Source organism: Ovis canadensis, chromosome 2 (genome assembly GCF_042477335.2).
Source record: "Ovis canadensis isolate MfBH-ARS-UI-01 breed Bighorn chromosome 2, ARS-UI_OviCan_v2, whole genome shotgun sequence".
Classification (NCBI taxonomy): Eukaryota; Metazoa; Chordata; class Mammalia; order Artiodactyla; family Bovidae; genus Ovis; species Ovis canadensis.
The window spans coordinates 191,898,251-191,920,436 of record NC_091246.1 but is presented as its reverse complement, the minus strand read 5'-3'; the positions used below and the strand labels follow the sequence as shown (position 1 = coordinate 191,920,436).

General features: G+C 52.0%; 1 protein-coding gene across 4 annotated transcripts in view; it reads left to right on the top strand.

Moving 5' to 3' along the window:
- TFCP2L1 (transcription factor CP2 like 1) overlaps positions 1 to 17,391 on the top strand; it is a 65,437-nt gene extending 48,046 nt beyond the window's left edge. For 2 of the 4 annotated variants that reach the window (XM_069574450.1, XM_069574448.1), the window contains 8 exons: positions 735 to 826; positions 2,851 to 2,899; positions 2,984 to 3,077; positions 5,141 to 5,231; positions 6,101 to 6,204; positions 8,604 to 8,770; positions 13,003 to 13,054; positions 14,095 to 15,759. In XM_069574450.1, coding sequence (XP_069430551.1) covers positions 735 to 826; positions 2,851 to 2,899; positions 2,984 to 3,077; positions 5,141 to 5,231; positions 6,101 to 6,204; positions 8,604 to 8,770; positions 13,003 to 13,054; positions 14,095 to 14,141 — 696 coding nt within the window. In that variant the 3' untranslated portion in view covers positions 14,142 to 15,759. Of the gene's footprint in view, positions 1 to 734; positions 827 to 2,850; positions 2,900 to 2,983; positions 3,078 to 5,140; positions 5,232 to 6,100; positions 6,205 to 8,603; positions 8,771 to 13,002; positions 13,055 to 14,094 lie in introns of all 4 variants that reach the window. The other 2 variants (XM_069574451.1, XM_069574449.1) reach the window with 2 other exon arrangements.
- Positions 17,392 to 22,186: the final 4,795 nt, after the last annotated feature.

The window sequence follows — 22,186 nt, the reverse complement described above, 5'->3', positions numbered from 1 at the left end:
CTTCCGTCTGACCGTGTCCAGAGCCGGGTCATCGCAGAAAAAGGAAGTGGTGAATGCTTGGTCCCGCAACACGCAGGCAGCACCCACATGTCTAGGCTTGCTTCGGGGGACTCCTCCATGTTTATCTAGGCTTCAGCACAAGAAGTTCCGGGCATTCAGGGGTCCCGTCGTTTGTGTTGCTGTGTCTCCCTTGGCTCCTGGGTTGAGCAGGATGCCTCAAATGTTATAAATACCCGTGGAGTTGTGCTGGGGACAGGCTGCTACAAGCCAGTGTGGAGGTGCCTGTCCCTGTCATCTGAGGGCCATCTGGAGATGCTGTTAGTAATACGGAGCTTCGTTGGTGATTTTCTTTTGGAAGTGGGCCAGTGCTCCCTGTTTCTTGCATTTACACCCTTTTGTCTGTATGGGAAAGACCTGCCTGTGGGCACCTGGCCTGTGCTGCACTGATGAGGTTTCCCTCTTTGCTTTGGCTGCTCGGAAGCTCTGACAGACATGTGTCATGCTTTGCTTGCTCTGGAGATGACCTACTGATGACGAGGTCTCTTCTTGGCTCTATCTGATTTCTTCAGTGTGGTCTGAGCACCCTGCCCATCCCTGGGTACCAGGTCAGTGTGGCTTGGGTGTTGAAAGATTGTGATTTCACACCGAGTGGGAGGGCTAGGGAAGCTGGGCTCATCTCATCTGCAGGTCTGGGTCTTCGGGGACCACTGCCACCCTGTGCTCTCTCCCCACAGTGCTCCCCATGGCCCGATGTGGTTTACCAGGTGAATAGTGCCTCATCCCCAAGCTACAACGGCTCACCAAACAGCTTTGGCCTCGGCGAAGGGTACGTGCACCCTCTCTCCTTTGTGGTCTGTAAACTGACCACAGGTGCGGACTCATTCTATGTGTCTTCACTGCTCTTGTAGCCCGGCGTCAATTGGGTTTCAGGCTGGTTGACTGGTGTTCACGACCATTTTTAGCATCATGTGTGCAGGTTTTCGTGCTTGATAACACTTCTAGAAAGGCCAACTGGTGGAGTAACTAAGCATCCAGCACCCACTCCCTCCCCAAGTTAAGGTGGGCCAGCCCGTGAGCTCCTGGGCCACCTCCTAGACAGCTGGGGCCTCAGGAGGTGGACGTCTGGGCCCCGTAGTGGCTGGAGGGGCTTCTTAGATCTTGCTGCAGCCCTTGTGCATGGTCAGTGGGCAGAGGGGCTCAGCTCAGGATCTTTCCCACACCTCTGGATGTCTGGACCCACAACACAGAAGCGACTTCACCTCTGGTCACCAGCTCTGCCAAGGCCCAGACCGTGCTGATTCCAAGGTGACGGATATGCAGGGACCAGCAGGCAGCTGTCCCTCCTATCCTGTGGTGTCACCGCGACGACACTGCCCTCTCTGTTGGTGGGGGTAAGAAGGATGCCAGATGGGTTTAACAGGGGCATGTAGAACATGCGGGTTGTTTGGAGCCCCTGCTTGGCAGAGAACTTCACAGATGAGCAAGCCAGACAAGAACTTGATTTACTAGGTAAGGACAGTCCCTACCGAGAAGGGGGCACAAGGAAGGGCTGCTGTATTTTATTCAGGCAGTGAAAAAAAATGAAAGTGTTAGTCGGTCAGTCGTGCCCGACTTTTTGTAACCACGTGGGCTGTAGCCTACCAGGCTCCTCTGTCCATGGCATTCTCCAGGCAAGCATACTGAAGTGGGTTGCCATGCCCTTCTTCAGGGGATCTTCCCAACCCAGGGATCAAAGCCAGGTCTCCTGCACTGCAGGCAGATTCTTAACTCTGCACCTTTCTGGAGGCAGATTCCTTCACTTCCTGCAGTCTCAGTTTCCCCACTTCCAGGGGAGTATGAATTCCACACCCGGTCAGGGGAATATGTGTAGAGTCCTGGTACCCCCAGACCCAGATGACCTGCATCTATAGTCACTGATGCCTGGCCTAGGAATCATTGCTGCAGAGGTCTTTTCTTTTTTCCTTATTGTTACAGGGGGCTTTCCAGGTGGTGCTAGTGGTAAAGAACCTGCCTGCCAGTGCAGGAGACATAAGAGATGTGGGTTTGATCCGTGGGTCAGGAAGATTCCCCTGGAGGAGGGCATGGCAACCCACTCCAGTATTATTCTTGCCTGGAGAATCCCATGGACAGAGGAGCCTGGCGGGCTACAGTCCATAGGGTTGCGGTGTTGGATGTGACTGAAGCAACGAAGCAACTTAGTGTACGCACACACACACACACACACACTTACATACATAATGTAAAATTTATCGTTTGAACAAATTTAAGTGGCCAGGTCAGTGACACCAGGTCCACTCACATTGTAGTATTACCACTGTCCATCTGGGAGGGTCATCTCTGACTGTCTTTCTCTTGGCTTAAAAGCCCAGATGTTCAGATCTCTGCCTCCCTTTGGGAGAAAGCCATGAGAAGGATTTTCTCCCAGTGGATGCCAAACTGTGGGTGCTGTTGCTGCAGAATGGTTCCCCAGGGATTCCTCTGCCCTCTCTTGGGTGTGGTTGGCCCTTTGCCGTCTTAGCACCAAGTCCCTGAGAGGCTCGAGGTCTCCTTGGTCAGTCTGTCCTTCCCACTGACTGGGGCTAGAGGTGGGGACCATGAAATCTGCCCAAAATAAGCCCGGAGCCTTAGAGGAGGGATGGGGGTGTGTAGCTTATGGGAATGTGTAGCTCATCAGAACCCTTGTCCACATCAGAGGCTTTGTTAAGAATTTCCAGGGATGGAGCAGGGCTCCTGCTTGTATTTTTCTCGAGGACCCGTTTTGTTTCCAGCGAGCCCCAGAGCTGAGGGACACGAAGGGCAGGCCAGCAAGGAGCGTCCTGGCTGCTCACCGCCTCTCCTCTTCCTTTGCAGCAACAGCTCCCCAACCCACCCGGTGGAGGCCCTGCCCGTGGGCAGTGATGTAAGTGGCTGCGGTGGGGCTCTGGCTACCTGTTTCCGCACGGGTGAGTGAGCGCCCCTCAAGGCCTGTCCTCTCTGCCTGCAGCACCTCCTCCCCTCGGCCTCCATGCAGGACGCCCAGCAGTGGCTCCACCGCAACAGATTCTCCCAGTTCTGCCGGCTCTTCGCCAGCTTCTCAGGTGAGCATCTCTGAACGGTGCACAGAACCTACCGGGATCTCAGAACACTGAACACGTGCTCTGGGCACCCTGGGCACCCAGGGGCTGTGGTCTGTCCTGGGGACACAGAGGCATGTGGTCACTCACGTGTGCTGGCCCTGGGCCCAGGGCTCAATGGGCAGGCCTGCCCCTGGGGTGTCCACCTGCTCGTGGCTTTAAGGGAGGGCCATCTGGGAGCCTTTTCAAGCTGCTCCTTGCATGCGGGGTGGGCTCTGTGCCTCCTGGAGGGGCCCTTTAGCCAAGAAGACCAGGGTGTACTCAGCAAGCCTCCTGGCCTCTTCCACCCAAATGCTGCTCATCACACTGTCTCCAGGTAAGCAGTGTGGGAGGTGGTACAACCAAGGTGAGAAGGGAAAGCTGGCTCTTCCTTCTGTAAAGGCTTTTCATGCCCCTGCTGATGAGCCCATCAGACAGCAGCCCTGAGCTGGGGGTAGTGGGGGACAGGGAAACTGAGCCATGAACTTTGCCCCCTGGCAGTCCAGAGTGACAGGGAGTCATTGTTGGCTGGAACCAGAGGAGTGGCCGCCAAGGACATCTGTGGTAGCAGAAGGGAAACAGCACCCCAACAGTCATCTTTGAGCTCAGTTCTTCTTAGCACATCCTTTGTGCTGGGGGTGGACTGGATGAGGGTGGTCAGGCAGGGACTCCAGCCTTGGGCAGCTCTGAGTTGGCACAGAGGTGTAAACTGCCCGTCTCAACACACTGTGACCCTTCTGTGATGGGCAGGCTTGGAGGAGGGTCTTGGAAGACTGGGAGGGAGGCAGGCTGAGGGCGCCTCCACCTTAAGCAAGGTGTAATATAGACCTTGTTGAGGAGGTATCTTTGAGGAAATCCTGGAAGGAGTGTGAGTCAAGTGGGTGTGTGTGTGTTGGGGGGTGGTGAACTTTCCAAGCAGAGGGCAAATGTAAGGTTGGGGCCTGTCCGGTGTGGCCACAGAGCTGAGGGCCCAGATGATGGGGTCGAGTGGGTCAGACAGGAGGTGAGGTCAGAGAGGGAGGTGCCCAGGGACCTTGGTGCAACAGTGTGAGGGCGTGCCTTTTATTTCCTATGAAAGGGGAGCCAGTTTGACTGCAGAAGTATACTCCAAACTGTATCTTAACTGTGGCAGGGAAAGGGGGTAGACGCTGTAACTCTGGACCACGTGGCTGTTGGCCAGGTTTTAACAGAAGGCTGATGTCATCCTTGTACCTTGGAAAGTCCACGTGAGCTCAAGGCTCTTGGGGGCTGTTCGGTCTTTGAGGAAAGGACCATGTCCACCAATTATGATCACCCCAAACTGGGAGGACCCACGATGCCCATCAGCAGAGAGAGGGTACAGGCATTGTGGTTTATTCATGTCATGAGTACTATCTAAAAGTGGGCATGAATGATTCATATTGCATGCAATACAGATGAGCCTTAAATGAAACTTGGAGGGAGAGTCAGACTTAGAAAGGTGCAATTTCCAATTCCATTCACGTAAGTGCCATGTGAATGGAAAACAGTGTGAAACTGCTCTGTGTGTAAGATATCAGGACAGCAGTTTCCCAGAGGTGGGGAGAGGGGTAGTAGCTGGCAGGAGGGGCACGTGAGCTGGTGGGAATGTCCTACCTCTTGATCTGGGTGCTAGGTGCATGGGTGTCTGGGTGCCTAGGCTCCCCGGCAGCCTCCAGAGAGCCATGAGTTTCTGCCTACAGGCAGGTACACACATGATCAGTGCCACGTGCTGATAAGATACATCATGGACAGTGATGCTAATAAAAGGCCCAGAGGGAGGGTCAGGCCCAGGTAGAGAGGATGACTAACCAGCAAATGCCTGTCAGTTCTGCTGAGTTTGTGAACCTTGTTGTCGAGTTCTGACACCTCTTGGGCTATGATTTGATGTTGTTTAGCTCTTGCCATTTCTCTGTGTGGGATGCCCATGCCTCCTGAGGTGGAGGCTGGCTCTTCCCTGCCCCGGGTTGGCAGGTACCTGGGGAGGTGACCGTGTAACAGCCTCAGGCCTCGGTCACCGTGTAACAAGCCAGCCCCATTTACCTGCCCAGGTGCTGACCTGCTCAAGATGTCCCGAGACGACTTGGTCCAGATCTGTGGCCCTGCAGATGGGATCCGGCTCTTCAACGCCATTAAAGGCAGGTAGGTGTCAGTTCCCACTGGAGGCAGGGTATGGCTGGTGGCCTGCATCTCTCAGCCCCTTGGACACCTGGTGGGCTAGCTAGTGGGATCTGGGCTCCTCTGGGGGTGAATGCAGAAGGAGGTGCTAGGATTGGGGTGGGGGCCAGAGCCTGTGTTGGAGAGGGTGAGATTCCCTGGTTTGCAACCCACCCTGCCTGGAGGCCCACTCCCTTCTTCCCTCTTGTTGGCTTGATGGGGGCCTTGGTCTCTGAGTCTCTGCCTCTTGGCTGTGGGTTCTGAGATGCCTGTCCCGTCCTCCCAGTGCAGGCGGCAGGGGGCAGGTGTGGATGGAGTGGTCTAAATAGCCACACATGGACAGCACCGCGATATGTCTGGGTTTGAATGCCATATCTGCCTCTTAGGAACTTGGCAACTCGGTCAAGCCCTTAACCCCCATGAACCTCAGTTTCCTCATCTGTACAACGAGGGACAGTGTCCTGGCTCCCCCATAGATGTGTGAGGATGCAGTGAGCTCAGAGTTAAGCCAAAGAATGCATTTGCTCTGATTATCACCCTGAAGAACCTCGTATCTTCAGATTGGTGCTACGGGCAGAGTCCACTCTGGGCAAGTGGCAGGTCCTGGGTGGGGGTTGGGGGTTCGCCCATCCCCTGGTCAGCAAGTCCACTCGAAGCTGTCAGGGCTTACCTGGATGGGACCCTCTCCCTGACAGCTCCTTCCTCAGAGGAGGAAGGCACTCTGCATCCCCACAACCTTCTTTCTTCCCCCTAAGTCCCTTCTACTGTTCTTTCCACCCTGTGTTCTGGAACATTCTGGAACAACAGAGCTCGGTCCCCCATACCTGCTCCTTAACTTCCTTTCCTCCTGCCAGGAACGTGAGGCCGAAGATGACCATTTACGTCTGCCAGGAGCTGGAGCAGAGCCGTATGCCCCTGCAGCAGAAGCGAGATGGCAGTGGGGACCCCAACCTGTGTGGTGAGTTGTGGGGAGCAGAAGTGGGATGGCAGTGGGGACCCCAACCTGTGTGGTGAGTTGTGGGGAGCAGAAGCGGGATGGCAGTGGGGGCCCCAGCCTGTGTGGTGAGTTGTGGGGAGCAGAAGCGGGATGGCAGTGGGAGCCCCAGCCTGTGTGGTGAGTTGTGGGGAGCAGAAGCGGGCCGGCAGTGGGGGCCCCAGCCTGGGTGGTGAGCTGTGGGGAGCAGAAGCGGGCCGGCAGTGGGGGCCCCAGCCTGGGTGGTGAGCAGAAGTGGGACGGCAGTGGGGGCCCCAGCCTGGGTGGTGAGCTGTGGGGAGTGCTCCCCCAGGCTGGTGAGAGGGCAGCAAAGCGACAGGGAGAGGCCTCTGGCTGAGAGTGCCTCCCCTGATCTGCCTTGCATGCAGGAGGGGTTCTGCTGTGCTTCATCCTGGGATTGAAATGTATAAGGTGGAGATAATCTCTGAGAAGGTCTTGTCCCATGTACTGATATCCCATCTGGGGAAACAGGCCTGGAGCGGAGATGTGGACCCCAGTGTCACCGAGCTACTCAGGGGAGAACTGGGAGTCGGGCTTTCTGGCTCTCTGGCTGGTGACAAGTGCCACCTGACAAGTGTATTCCCAGGAGTGTGTCCTCCTGTGTTCCCGCAGCTGGGTGAGGCTTTCTCATTTGGTTTGGCTACTGCCCGAGAAGGTCTTAGAGCACCTCTGGGGCACATGGTTCTTTGGGGCTAGCAGTTTTCAGCACCTTGCTTCTGAGCATCTTTAAGCGCTGAGTCTGACAAGCTGCCCGGCTCCACCCGCGCGGTCTGAACTTTGCACTGTCTGCAGTGAGAGCCCCCCATCCCCCCACCCCTCTCTGCCGTGTGCCCCTCCAGATCAGCAAGGGACCCAACAGGGTTTGCTATAGGGGAAACTGAGGCACAGAGGCTGCCCTGAGAGGCCAGTGTCAAGTGGCAGAGACAGGATCCCAATATCCGGCCCCTGGCAGCTGGTGTCCAGTTCTCAGGACATGTGTACAAGAGTCCAGCCCTCTGCCTGCAGTCAGTCTGGGGAGGACAGAGCCTGAGTCTCAGTTTCTTGTACGCGTGGAAAAAGCAGGCAGGCGCCCCAGCCCACACCCCAAGGCTCAGAGGTCTGGAGAGGGCCAAGGTCTGGCTTCTCGGGGGTGGCAGCTTCGGGCTTTGCGCTTAGGCTGACCCACTCGAGGGCTTCTTGTTGCCTCACTCGAGAAACAAGACGAGAGGAGCTCTGAGTAGTGGAGGCTGACTGTCTGCTGTTCAGAGCAGCGCTGGTCACCTCCACATTCCTCCAGCAGCAGGAAAGGCCAGAGATGAAAGGTTACAACCACAGGGCTAAACTGGAATCCCTCTGGTTCTTTGATGCCTGCAGTCCAATTTGTTTGAGGAGTAAAATAAGAAAAAGTGGAACTAGCTCTGAAAAGTTGGGGTGTGGGGGAAAAGTACAGTGAGGAATCTTGGAACAGAGATTCTGGGATTCTTACCTGGTTAGTTCAGGAAGGAACATTACCCAGTGACCACATTCTGTGAACAGCGTGTGAAATCCTGGGAAGGTAAGTCTGTGTGTGGCTTCTGTAACTTCCCTCAAGGGCGCCACTGTGTGTGAGCATGTGCGTGTCCGTGCCCTTTTAGTAGATGGAGCTGCCGATCAGATTTGTTGAACCAAGGGTTTCTTCCTTTAGTTGAGGGAGAAGTTTGGGCACCTCTTATTTAATCCAGTTGTGTTTTAGTTTTTGAGGGACTTGAGGTCCCTGAGGGTTGAGGTCTGCCCCTCTTTCCCCCCGTCACCCATGGGGTTTGCTCCTCCCTAACTGGTTTGGGTTTTGCTACTAAGCCTCACGGTCACTATTATCCCAAATGTCTGATGACATTCCTGGTGCCACCTCGTTCCCCCTTCTGGGTCACAGGGCTCCAGCTGGGTGTTGTCTGTGCTGTGGAGGAGGGCGAGGGCCAGCCCCTCTCTCTTCTGCTGTCAGGTAGCAGTTATCCTTGAGTCTCACTCTTGGCCACTCTTGGAGCCATCCAGTAACCCCTTTAACCAATGGAAGGGAAGGAAGGCAGACACGGGATTTCCTCCACCTGCCCAATGCAGGTTTCAGCCAGCCTCCATCCCCAAACGAGACAGGAATCTTGGGGTCCAGCGTGGATCCAAGGATTCTTCATTTTACACGCATTCCCCAGGAGAGACTGAAACAGGGATAAAGAACATAGTTTGGCATCTTTTCACCTGGTGCAGAATCGTGCAGGGAGGGGCCCTGTGGCTTCCAGAGGTGCACCCAGTATGGCCATATCCGAGAGTCCATCTGGGCTAGTTCTTGGTTCGAGGGGGTGCGGGGAGAGCTGGTAGGTGGGCTCCTTTGAAAGCAGACGCTTGTTCTATAGAAGGACCTGTCCTCCGCCCTCCAGTGTACCACGCCATCTTCCTGGAGGAGCTGACCGCCTTGGAGCTGATCGAGAAGATCGCCAACCTGTACAGCATCTCGCCGCAGCACATCCACCGGGTCTACCGCCAGGGCCCCACGGGCATCCACGTGGTGGTCAGCAACGAGGTGAGTGCTGTGGCCCCGCCCCGTGGAACTGACCTGGGGCTCTGGGCAGGAGCAAGAAACGTGCCCAGCAGGGCTTGGGGGTGACTTTAGCCTGAAGATGGGGTTCATCCACCTGCCACCTGTTCTCAGCAGTAGGCTCTGTCGGGAGAGCCTGGAGAGAGGGGTCTGAGGCCAGGACCAGGCTTGGCATAGCTGTCTCCCCTCCACCCTATGTCCCGCCTTGCACGAACTGGGAGCAGAGACTGCACCGCTGCCTTGGGCACTGCCAGGCAGGGCAGTGAGGACACAGGAGCTCATCCGGGCAGGCAGCAGCCCTGGGGGATGTGAGATGGGCTGGGTTGATGAGATGACCTGGCTCTTAGGTAACAGAAGCATCCTGTGCTGAGTGGTGAAGGTGCCTGCCGCAGCCTTCCGGGGTCTGTCCCTGGCCACACAAGCCTCTGCAGGGCACAGGCAGCCCCTGAGAGAGGACACAGGTTCAGAACACAGCCCAGCTGCAACGGTGCCCCAGAGTGATCAGATTCCACTGCTGGCTCCAGCGGGGCTCATCAAACGGGTTTGCTGATGCGGTTCAGCATTCCTGCGTGTTGTAGAACAGAAGCTTTTGAGTTTGTCCTATGCTGGACCCTTTCTCTTAGTAATAATGTTGATGATAAGTGTTGGTATTTCAGCAGTGCTCACGATGTTTGTGCAGCCTTCTAAGTGACTCATTTAGTCCTGCCAGCCTTCCTGTGAGGTGGGTGTTGTCATGAGCCCATTTCACAGATAGGAAGCAGGCACAGAGAGGTTGCATAATGGCCCCCGGGTGGACAGCTCATAAGAGCTCAGGCTGTGGTAGAAACACAGGTGGCCCAGAGCAGCAGAGTTCAAGCTTCGAGACGGCCGGCTCTCTGACCACTGCTGAAATGAGGCCTCTGCACAGAGCTGTGCTGATGGGAGCAGGGGCAGAAGGAACCCCAGCCCAGTCTGCAGCAGACCCTCCACCCACTAACCTACCGAGGGCGATGGGGGAAACAGTCCAGGAACGGTGATCGGGAAGGCAGGGAGAAGGTATGCTTTGGAATCGAGCTGAAGTCTCCACCTAGACCGGCTCCTCATAGCCAGGTGACCTTGGGCAAATCTATGTAATGTCTTTGAGCCTCAGTTTCCATGTCTCCAAAATGGGGATAATTATACCCAAAGAGCAGGTTGTAGTAAGGATAAAATGAAGAAACAGTGGCAGGTACCAGGAGATGCTAAATTAGCTTAAGTATTTGTTTTGGGGGGCAAAAAAGTGTTGGAGAGAGAGCTTTAAATTTGATAACATATAACGTGTAAGGCTTTTAATGATCTGCATAAACTGTCATCATCAGTAGCATTATCACCAGTAGCATTACTAATGTTGTCGTCATGACTGCCCGAGCTCCCTACACAGGAGTCCTGAGTCCCCTGTTTCATGGGAGTTTCATCCTGGGAGTGGACAAGGTGGTATTTTCCTTCCTTTATAATTAGAAAGTAATTCACAGTTTGTGTAAGAAATCAGACAGCATAAACCAGAAGAAGGCAAGCATGAAAGGCCCCTTTCTTCCCCTCTCTCTTTTCCTTGAAGAGTTGAGATTAGATTTGATGTGATCATGGAGGATAATTTTGTGTCTGTGTGTGTCTGTCGCTTGCCAGAGTGTGTGTAGGTGTGGGTTTTTAAAACACACACCCAGGATCCATTTGAACAAGGGACTTGATTTGTAACTTGTTATTTTTGTCATCAGCTCAGAATTGCTTTCACATCGTCATATTCAAATCTAGGGTGGCTGTTCTTCGGCCCCCATAAAGCGCAGAAGCCCAGAGCTACTGGCCTAAGCATGGACTTTAGAATAGCCAGGAAGGTTGAAGCACCCTGAGCATCAGGCAGTGGTCTGATCTCATAACGCATTTCTGTCATGAAGGCAAAAGCCAAGAATTCGTGGAACCCTTGCAATTTCACCAGTCCCTTAAGGGGGTTCCTTCCCCAGCCTGCCCCATGCCCCCCCGGAGCAGGCAGTTAAGCCAGTGAAGCAGAGAATAGAACTCAACACCACCTCCGCTAAGTAGGTGACTCTAATTCCTCCGAAGTCCCCTTGCCTCTTAACCTCGAATCAATTGGAAACCTTTGGTTCTTAATTGCCCAGAGCACTGGAGGCAGCCCGGCCAGTCGCACAGCCGGCCCCTGGGGTGCAAGGGCACTTCATTAAACAAGGCAGTTACTGATTAAGCCCGTGTGGGCCCTGCGTCAGGTTTGGCATGCTCCAGTGGTGGGGCTGCCAAGAGTCCCCGAAGGAACCGGCCAGCAGCGTAGCGTAAATGTACTTCACGCGCCATTAGGCCTGGGGGAGGGGCGGGGGTCGACAGGTAGATGGATGTGCAGGATTGGGGGCCATCAGCCAGAGCAGGCAACAAAATGTAGGTTGCACTTTTTAATTGGTAAAGGGGTTTTGCTGCCCTGTGGGCCAGTGTGTGTGTTGTGGTGTGTTTAGGTAGGTATGTGTATTTTTCATATTCTTTAAATGTGTATTGTGAAATATAGCATACATATTTAGAGTATAGGAAGCTCATTTGTAGAGTTTAAGGAATAAAATACTCAATACCTGCACTCAGGTTAGTGCAGTGTTGTTAGAAGCCCCTTTGTGAACTAATTCCACATTCCCCTCCACATATTGGTCTGAATTTTGTATTCCCTGGTTCTTCCTCAATATGTTGTTTAATTTCACCTATTTTAAAACTTCCTATAGGTGGAATAGGAGTGTATTCTTCAGGACTTAAGTTTGTGGTTCACGTACTTTGAGGGGTGTTGCTGGGGGCCGCCGGCCCTGCTGGGTGCCCGGGCATGATCAGGCTACAGTTTGTTGCTGCTGCTTCTACTACCAAGGGACAGGGGGCTGTTTCTAGCTTTCACTCACACACACGGTGCTGTCCTCAACATCCTTAGGTGTGCTTTGTGTGTGTGTGTGCAGGAGGTTGGCTGGGGCACCCATCTGCAGGAGAGATATGTGTGGTCCTCTGTGCTGGCTCCTATGGACGGTCCTAGAAAGCAACTGATGGATGCCCCACCAGAGAGGATGCCAGCTCCTATTGCTCTGCATTCTGGTTTTATATATATGTGTATATATATATATATATATATATATATATATTTATCAGAACAGCCTCGTTTGACAGACAGGGCCTGGAGACAGGAAGTTTTCTTGTCCAAGGTCACTGGACTGTTAATTAAAGTTCTAGAGAGAGGGGGCTGGTGAATCATTGTTTGGTTCCTGCCACAGGGAACTGAACACACGATGCTGTGTTAGTTTCAGGTATACAGCACAGTGATTTCAGTTATACATCTGTGTGTGTGTGTGTGTATACAAGTGTGTGCTCAGTCGTGTCAGACTCTTTGCAACCCCATGGACTGTACCCGCCAGTCTCCTTTGTCCATGGAATTTTCCAGGCAGGAATACTAGCGTGGGTTGCATTTCCTTCTCCAGAGGGTCTTCCCGACTCAGGGATCAAATCCGCATCTCTTTTGTGTCCTGCCTTGGTGGGCAGGTTCTGTACCAGCTGAGCTTCCATACATTAATAGATAGCCTTTTTCAGATTCTTTCCATTGTAGGTTATTATAAGATATTGAATGTAGCTCCCTGTGTAAAGCACTTTAGTTTTTTATCTCGTGCTGTTTTACGTACATCTGCTCCTATAATGTGTCCTGTAGAGGGATTGGAAGACCCCATCACTCAGAAAACTAAAAAATGAAAGAAAATCAGTAACAATTGAGTCTCGTATGAAATGCTGACATTTTAATTCCCTTCCAGGGTTCTTCTGTCCTTTACGTTCAGTTTTTTGTTACTCAAAACTGTAATTGTGGGACTTCCCCTGGTGGTCCAGTGGCTAAGACTCTGTACTCCCAGGGCAGGGGGTCCGGGTTCAATCCCTGATCAGGGAACTAGATCCCACATGCCACAGCCAAGAGTTCGCATGCCGCAACTAAAAAAGATTCTGCATGCCGCAAGTAAGACCCTACGCAGCCAAATAAATTTTAAAAAGACAACTATAATTGCTCTGTTCATTGACTCTGCATCATATTTCCTCCGTGAAAGTAAGACATAACTGTCATCCTGTGTGTGTGTCAACGCAGCTCCTGTCGTTTCTGATGGTTGTGAGTGGCTGGGCTCTGCGTCACTGAGGCTTTGCATTCTCTGAACTCGTTGTTGAAGTGACGTGGTCTCTCTTTTGCCTTTCAGATGGTGCAGAATTTCCAAGATGAATCCTGTTTCATCCTCAGTACCTTAAAAGGTAAAACCTGCTCCTCTCTGCCCTGTCTTATTTAATTAAAGGATGTTGGCTTCACCCCCTGGGTTAACTGGGTGAGGGGAAAGCAGGCCAGTAAGTGAGGCTGGCATGGGGAGTCCTTGAGTGAGTGTCACTTGGAAACATCCTCCAGGGAAAAGAAACACACAGTTCCTGGGAAACTCAGCCTCGGAAATGTGTGAACTGGAGAGGTGGGCCCCAAGGTCACTTTGAAAGGGAAATCTTGGCCATTCACTGTGTGTTCCACGAACCCAGTGCCGAGGAGAAGTAAGACACGTTTGAGTTGCTCCAAAGTATGAGTCTGGGACTTGCCTGATGACCCAGTGGCTAAGACTCTGCGCCTCCAATGCAGGGGGCATAGGTTCAGTCCCTGGTCAGAGTCAGGGAACGAAGAGCCCACGTGCTGCATGTCCAAAAAAAAAAGTGTGGGTCTCCAGGAGGAGCAGCCACGGAACCAGTAGCACCTGAGCCTCCAGCCCCCGTGGCCGGGGACCCGGGGCTCTGTGTGGAGGTGGGGGGACATGAAGGGCCCGCCCGAGGAAGGGGCCTGAGAAGGAACTCCTCTGCCAGGAGAAAGGGGAGACCAGCTATGACCCCCTCCCCCAGCCCCCGTAGGGCTGGGGCGGATGAGTGTGCAGAGTTATACAGGAATGAAAGCCCCTTACTGGGCCAGAGACCCTGGACCATGACAGGGCAGTCTCCTCCCCTTGTTTTCTCGATCCAGCCACCACCTGCCTTCAGAGACCCTGGCAGCTATCAAACCCAGGGCCTCCTTACCCGCAGGCCCTTTAGTCCCTGGGTGTTGGGCTGTGGCAGAAAGCCCACTATTAAAAAGAAGCTCAACAAGGCAGCTGAGAAGGTGTGCGTTGGGATCTCTGCTGTTATCTTTGCTCTGTGCAGTCTTACTTTGGTGGCCTCTGCCAGCATCCATGGCAGAGCGTCTGCTGGTACCCTAATCCCATGGCTCCCAGAAACCGCCACGCCTGCCTTTCTTCCCTTAACACCTCAGTGTTTGTCTCTTGCAGCCGAGAGCAACGACGGCTACCACGTCATCCTGAAATGCGGCCTCTGAGCAGATGCAGAGTGGGCAGCTGCCTCCCACCCCCCAGCCCCACGGACCCCCTTGGATGGAGATATCGCACCCCTGGAAGCTGTGGCGAGGAGGGACCTGGCCCAGCCCGTGAAAGCCACAGACCCGCGGAGGTTGTGGGTCTGGAGGGCAGAAAGCCAGCAGCTCCTCTCTCCTCTCCTCTTAGCCCCCAGCTCTGGGACAGTTCCCTGTTCTTTTTCTTAGTCCTTCCATCTGAAAAGGCCAACGGGGGCCATCTGCTCTGAAACCTCTTGCTCCCCTGGTTGGAGGCTAGTTCACCAGGTACCCAGGTGCCATCTGTGCCGGCTCCTTGCGCCCATTCTCCTGCCTCCAGAGAAGGCTCTGCCTCTCCTGCAGGCCTTCACCCTCTTCTCTGCCAACTGGCTGGGTCCCTGGACAGCTGACTACGTGGAGGTGGTTTGAGACTGTCCTGTCTCCGTGTCAGTTTCCTGTCTTGGTGATCCTGGTGAGCATCTGTCCTTCCTGTTCCTGGATGGCTTGATGGGTGTTGGGTTGACTCTGTGCCTTCTGCTTCTTTTCACATTGACCTTGATTCTAAGTGTCTGCTGCTGCTCACAGTCCAGAGGGGGCTTTGCCTTTCTTCATTGCTGGGGTAGACACTACGGAGCCACACACACCTGGTTCTAAGGCCCTTGGGGAGGAGAGGACGAGGCTGAGAAGACTATTTTTGGGCACATTCTCATGAGTATAAAAGGGAAGAGAACCAAATGATTCCTCCTGGGCTCTTTTTCGGTGTAAGTTTATTTCCTAAGCAGTCGTGGGTAGAGGAGGACTAGAAAGTGAACATCCTGTTGTAGGATCACATGACCTTGACTCTCCTGATGCCCAGTCCTCTTGGATGGACTCACCAAATCCCATTTAGAGAAGACCACCAACCTTCCCAAGTTCCCTAGGGACAGCGTATTTTCTGGGAGGGCTCCCCTTTGAAGGTTTCTTTCTTTTCATTTGTAGAGGCTGTGTTTGGGCATTTCTCCTGCGTTAGAATGGTTAGATCACCTTTCTTAGATAACCAGTAGACTCAGGAATCAGTGTCTGTCTCTGTTACTTGGGACCCTGTGATCTCTATTGCTAATGTAGGTTCATCTAACAAAGCATGGTGAGCTCTCTGACCAACTGAGCAGGATCTGACAGCCTTTCAAGTGGAGCTTTTGGGGAATAGAATGCTTTGGGGGAATATAGAGATGATCATAACTGGGTGGGCCTTGTTTTACAGACGAACTGAAGCCTAGAGGGGCAAAGCGACCTGCCTGATATCACATAGTGATAGGGTAATAACATAGATTTGTCGTCTAAACCAGGGCATTTCTGAGAGGGAAAGGAGCTCTGGTAATAATAATGCTTGGACCACAGGTGTGATGTACTGCTCTGTAAGGACAGGCTTCTCATTCCCTTTCCATTTTGAGGGTGAGGGGATGGGGAACATGTAACAGCCTTCTTGAGCTATAATTCACATACTATACAGTTTACCTATTTATAGTGTACAGTTCTGTGATTTTTTTAGTCAATTCACAGAATCACCACAATCAATTTTAGAACATTTTCATCACCCAAGACGTATCATGTATATGGAATCATACAATATGTGGTCTTTTGTGGTCTTTTTTTTTCACTTAGCATAGTGTTTTTTAGGGTCATCCATATTGAACATGTATCAGTACTTCGGTCTTTTTATAGCCTAATAATATTTCATTCCATGGATGGACTGCCTTTGTTTATCCATCCATCACTTGATGGATATTTGAGTTGTTTCTGTCTTGGGGCTATTGTGAATAATGCTGCTATGAAGTATTTGCACACGGTTTGGTGTGTTTTCTTTTAGGAATATACATATGACTGGAGTTGCTGGGTCATTTAGTAACTCCATGTTTAACTTTTTGAGGAACTGCCAGACTGTTTTCCAAAGCAGCTGCATCATTTTACACTCCCATCCGCAGCGTATGAGGGTTCCAATTTCCCTCCATCCTCACCAACACTTGCTAGGATCTGTCATTTGGATGATAGCATCCCAGTGTCATTTTGACGATAGAAGTGGTGTCTCATTGGAGTTTCAATTTGCATCTCCCTGATGGCTAATGATGTTGAGTATTTTTCCATGTGCTTACTGGCCATTTATATATCTTTGGAGAAATGTATCCTTTGCCTATTTGCAATTGGCTTATTTGTCTTTTTATTATTGAGTTGTAGGAGTTCTGTGTATAGTTTAGATGCAGGCCCTCTATGAGATATATGAGGTGTCAAACTGTTCTCCACTTCTGGGGGTTTTCTTCACTTTCTCATGATGTCCTTTGAAGGACAAAGGTTTTTAATGTTGATGATCTCTAAGATACCATTTTTCTCTTGTTGCTTGTACTTTTGATGTTATATCTAAGGAAACTATTGCCTAATCCAGGGTCAAGAAGATTTATGTTTTCTTCCAACAGTTTTTATAGTTTTAGCTCTCCAGTAGTCTTTGAGTAATTTTGAATTAATTTGCATTTATGATGTGAAGTATGGGTCCAACTTCATTCTTTTGCATGTAGATATTCAGCTGTCCCAGCACCAATTGTTGAAAACACTATTGGGGTCTCCATAGAATTGTCTTCATAGCCTTGATAATGGCCCCTAATTCTTACTGGATCTTTTTCTCTGCGATATGGGACTGTCATTAGGATGCTCACCTTTTTTTCTTTTTTTTCAGCCCATGTTTGGCTCCACCAGTTTTACAAATGGCTTTCTCTTCTTTCTGTCTCCCCCTTTCCCTGTTTCAACAATACTGGGTGACATCACTCTGATATCTACAGCCTTTCTGGGTGCATGGCTCCACACATCAGTCCTAGGGGAAGGTCAGGATCAATTGTTTTTTGTTTTGAGGAAACCAAGTCACACAGAAGTAGAAAAACTTGCCCAAGATCCCCCAGAACCAGAACTAGATTACTGGTCTTGTGACTTCTGGCATTTTGAGATGTCTACAGTTGACTAGACCCAAGAGATGCCACTTCCCAGGCCAAGTGATGACAGGCTAAAATCTTAATTCTAAAAATGTGGTAGGCTAATATTTCATTTTTATTTCTTCATTCAAAATAAGGGTCCAGTCAAGATCTGTGACCTTCAGTTTGCTGTAGGTGGAGTCTTTCATCTGGAATGCACACTGCATCAGCTCTGCTTACTTTCTCCTAATGGTTATAGTTCAGTCTTGTAGCTTACACAGAAGTAGAAAATAATAAGTACCAAAGAAGAATACACAGTCATTTGGTACCAAAATGTTTTAGCTGCCCAATTCAGCATTTTGTTCCTTCCACAGGGGCAGAGGAGCTAGCTGCAGGTGTTTGGATTTTGTGTCCAGTTTTTTCATTTTATTTAAGTACAGAAAAGCTGTGCCCTTTTCACTCCTGTCCACTGTCTTTCCTGTGTGCTCTGAGTCCAGCGTCTGAGCCTGCTGGACAGGGTGGCCTCTCCCAGAACAGTCCCCTCCACCCCACGTATTCTGAGCTGTGGCTGCTCCTTGGCAGCAACAAATTTTAAAAGGGATCCCCCAAGGGACAGAAGATATGCCGTGCACCAGAGCCACTGTCTTGAACCAGAAGCCCGAAGTGGAGTGCTTTTTTCTCAGTCCATCGCATTTCTTTGCTGGGCAGTTGTCTGCAAGGTTGTGCTAAACCTCCTCCTGGTTACCGAGTCGACCCTTTATAATAAAGACATGGGCTTTGGAATGGAGGAAGGGATGGTAGGCCTTTGGAAAGAGCAGGATGGGCAGGGAGTTGGAAATCTCAGTGTAAGGTACTAAGCAAAGGTCAGATGCTGTCCTGGTGACCTCCTTCCCTGGCCACCTTGGGCTTCTTGGGAAGAGCCGTGAACCTAGAGGGACTTTCCCGGGAGCAGAGTGGAGCTGCCTGAGCAGTGCGTCACAAGTTTCCAAGTCCAGACCGGCCTCAGGGGCTGGCCTGCATGAGTTAAGGTCTGAAAATCATTAACGAGTTAATGAGAAAAATGGAAGCGCTTCTTTTGCTGTTGTCAGTGGAGCAGAGGGAGGCAGCCCCCAGGAGCTCAGAGAAGACAGAAAAGCAAGCGACCAAGAGCCAGGAGTCCTGGGCTCCTACGCCCTCACTTGGCGTGCTTTTTCTGCCTCTCTGGGTCTCACCTCCTCCCTGGGAGGCTTCTGGGCTGTGACTGACTCAGGCATGAGTGTGTCTGAGCGGGGCATTCCTTTTTTCCCTCCATCAGAGTTGCTCTGTGGGTGGGTGGCGTGTACAGGCGTGCTTCCTAGTGGTACACCGCACCTCAGTTCTGCTTGGACTGGTACATGCTCTGCGAGGTTGCATGCATTTCAGTGTGAGACGCTGCATCTTAGCCATGTCTTTAGGAATCCAGCCTAGCTTGCAGCCAGGGTGACTTGATTCCATCCATGCTCTTAAGAGTGGCCACCAGCTGTTCCCTGCAGCCTGAAGCTGGACTCCTTGTAGTCTGGCTTTATGTCTGCATGCGTGCATGTCTGTGTGTGTGCATATTCATGGATGCACATGAATCCCCTCCTCTGCCCCTGTGTCTGCCATGAGGAGGGCAGCCCTGTGTGTCTTCAGCTCACCTGGTCAGAATGATGACTGCTGCTTCCTTCAGACCTTACGTGATGCTCGTGGTTCGGACTCAGCTGATAAAACTGATTAGGGCACTGTTGCCCTAATTGTGGAGAAAGGCCCATCCTCAGTCCTGCCCTAGGGAGCAGAGCAATGCTGGGAGCTGACATCTAACCAGGACCCCAAAAGCAAGGTCCTCGGACTTGGTCTTACTTGCAGCCACCTCACGTTCCCTGTGTCCCCTTGGGTTGCGTATTCTGTGTGATGTCATCAGTCAGGCCAGGCAGTAGGAAGTATTTGTACATCCTCTCTGATCACCTCCTGGCCCCTTTCCCTCCACTCTGTGGGGCAGAGCAGTGCAGTACAAGACAAGCCACCCCCACCTCCTTCCCCGGGGCCGACCTGAGAATTCCGTGCAGCCTCTGCCCAGCTCCCCAGAGCACCTTGTAAAGGCTGGGCTTTCCTCCCTCCTGCTTCTGCAGGAAATGACTGAGTTCTGAGGGTGTGGTCCTCACCTGGCCATGTAGGGACTTTCTAGTGGCAACATCCCCAGGAAGTATCTTTAAGAGGTAGCTTTGCTCTTCTGTCCAGGGCAACTGGCAGGGTGAGGCAGGGAGGGGCCAGCACTTCTTAGTCCTGGGCTGAGACACCTGGCTGTTTGGGCAGCCAGGCCAGCCTGTCCCGGGAGGGAGTGTGTGAGCCTGTCCCTGCCTTCATCCTGTGGAGCCCCAGACAGGGATGGGTTAAGGGGTGGCGGCCTGCAGGGGGCTAGCAGGGACCAGGAAGCCTTTTATCATGAAAAATTTTCAATCCTTCTTGAAAGACAGACCAATATAATTAGCCCTGGTACCCATCACTCCACCTCCTCAACAGTCACCCTATACCTGCTCATCAGGGACAGGCCAAATGCAGCTTCTTGCTGCATTTTGTAGTCTGATGACAGGGAACACTGAACTCAATGAAGTGAAATGTCATCCTGTCCTCCCCTCTGCTGTTCCACTCCCATTTGTATACCAAAACCTGTACTCAGTTATTATAGTTTGAATTTCATCATCTGAAACTTAATGGAAACTCATTTTCTCTTATTTGCCTCCTTGAAGCCCTTAAAGCCAAAAATAGGTCTCATCCAGCCTTCACAGAAAAACATTGCCCACTGCTGAGCTAGACCTCTGTTACTCTGTATGCCCCCTACATGATGTTGAATAGTATCCTTGAAAATAAGGGCTTTTAAAAATAATAAAAAGTATTTTGTTTGGAGCTTTGAAGCAGGAGGATCATTCAGCTGAACAGTCTTTGAAACCAGACCCCCACCCCGCCTGCTAGTCATGTGCCCCTCCCCCAGACAGTCTTCGCCCCAGCTGCTCAGGAATCATAAAACTTTGCTCTTGCCCCTTCCCTCCTGCTGTCCACTTCTTGGAGACTTGCTGGGCCTTTGGTCGCAGGGCAGGGTGCGGGAGGTTATGTCCCAGAGCTGGCTGTGGGGAGAATACAGTACCAGCTCCGGGCCCTGGTGGGTGGTGGTCTCTTGACTTAGGTCACTGGGACTTTACTGCCCCAGGAGGTATGGCCTAACCTCCACCTCTACTGGCACCTTGAGGACCTCTCAGCTGCTCTGGGGTCCCCCAAAGCCCCCTCCACATGTCTGCAGCTCTTCCCCCAACAGAGGGACTGGCTTGTGACAGCTTCAGCTTGATGATGGGGAGGGTTTGGACCCAGTGCTCGCTTCTGCCCCTGGGAGAAGCTGGCCCATAGGCAGCCTCGTGCTGGGGTGGTCCCATCTCCCTGTGGCTTGGCTGGTCATTCTGGGCCCCGGCTCCTTTGCTTCCAGTGAAGATGACCAGACACTGCAGCCAGCTCTCCATTAGCACCGGCCGCTGATGATGTTGACTGGCCTTGCCTGAGTCAGACTTTGGGCTCTGTGCTTTGCCTTTGTCCCATTTGAGCCTCCTCACAGCTCTGAGGCCCTGTAGGCTGATTTCTAGTTGAGGAAATCAAGACTGAGAAATCAGATAGGGGCCCAAGTCCTATGACTATCGATGGGCTGAGCCAGGGTCCCGATCCTGCCTCTAGACCTCTCCCTCTTGCCCCAGATGCACGGGTGAGTCCTTTCATCCCTAGTGCTCACTCTCCTGATGACATCATCCCTGGACTCTGTGCCCTGCGGTGGGGTGGGGGTGGAGGGAGGGGTATAAGCAGGGGGACAGAAGAGAAGGTCATTGTTTTGTGCCTCCCACCAGCCCTCTCCTTGCTGGGCATCGCCTTGGTTACTGTGCTTACCAATGCTCCTGTATAGAAAGTGATTTCTTTTTTAGAAATGTCACTTCGTCACTTTTCTCCAGATGGGGTGACTCTTCTTTTAAGGTGGTGGGCATCTCAGTTGGGGTGGTGTGGCCCTCTGATGGGTCAGGTGGGCATGACATTGGGAGGGGTTGTAGGGGGGAGTGGGCATCAAAGCAAAAGTTGTCACACTGCCACGTTTTTGTACCTGAAATAAAGCATATTTGCACTTGTTACTGTACCATTGTGAAGACAAGAGATCTACGTGTAGGTTCCGTGCTTGGGTCAGAATGCAAATAAAACTCATTTGTAAGAAACCTGTGTGGCTCAGACCTCTTTTAATATTTTTCAGTTGTGATAAAATGTATGTGACAGGAAATTTACCATCTTCAGCATTAAACAACAGCTCCCCCAGCCCCTGGCACCCACCCTTCTCTTTATGTCTCTGTGAATGTGACTCCTCTGGGGGCCTCTTAATAAGTGAAGGCCTCTTATAAGTGGAGTCATACAGTCTTTGTCCTCTTGTAAGTGGCTGACTTTACAGGGCGTAATGTCCTCAGGGGCTTCCCAGGTGGCCCAGTGATAAAGAATCTGCCAGTGCAAATAATGCAAGAGACTTGGGTTCGATCCCTGGGTTAGGAAGATTCCCTGGAGTAGGAAATGGCAACCCACTCCAGTATTCTTACCTGGAAAATTCCATGGACAAAGGAGCCTGGCAGGCTACAGTCCATGGGGGTCACAGTTTTTTCCTTTTTTCGCTTTGCCAAGTGGCTTGTGGAATCTCTAAGGGGTAGCTTTGCTGTTCTGTCCAGGACAACTGGCAGGATGAGGCAGGGAGGGGCCAGCACTTCTTAGTCCTGGGCTGAGACACCTGGCTGTTTGGGCAGCCAGGCCAGCCTGTCCCAGGAGGGAGTGTATGAGCCTGTCCCTGCCTTCATCCTGTGGAGCCCCAGACACGGATGGGGTTTTTCTGGGGCTAGTACCATATTCATAGTAAAACTGCTTACCTCAGATTAGGACTTTAACCCATGTGCTGGAACTCAAACCCAGCCAAAACCTGGTACCTGGTTTCAGGACCTAATGAAGCTCAGGTTCTTGATGTCTCATCACAGAAAGAATTCAGTGAGAGACAAAGTGATAGGTAAGAAGTGGATTTATCTAGAGAGACACACACTCCAC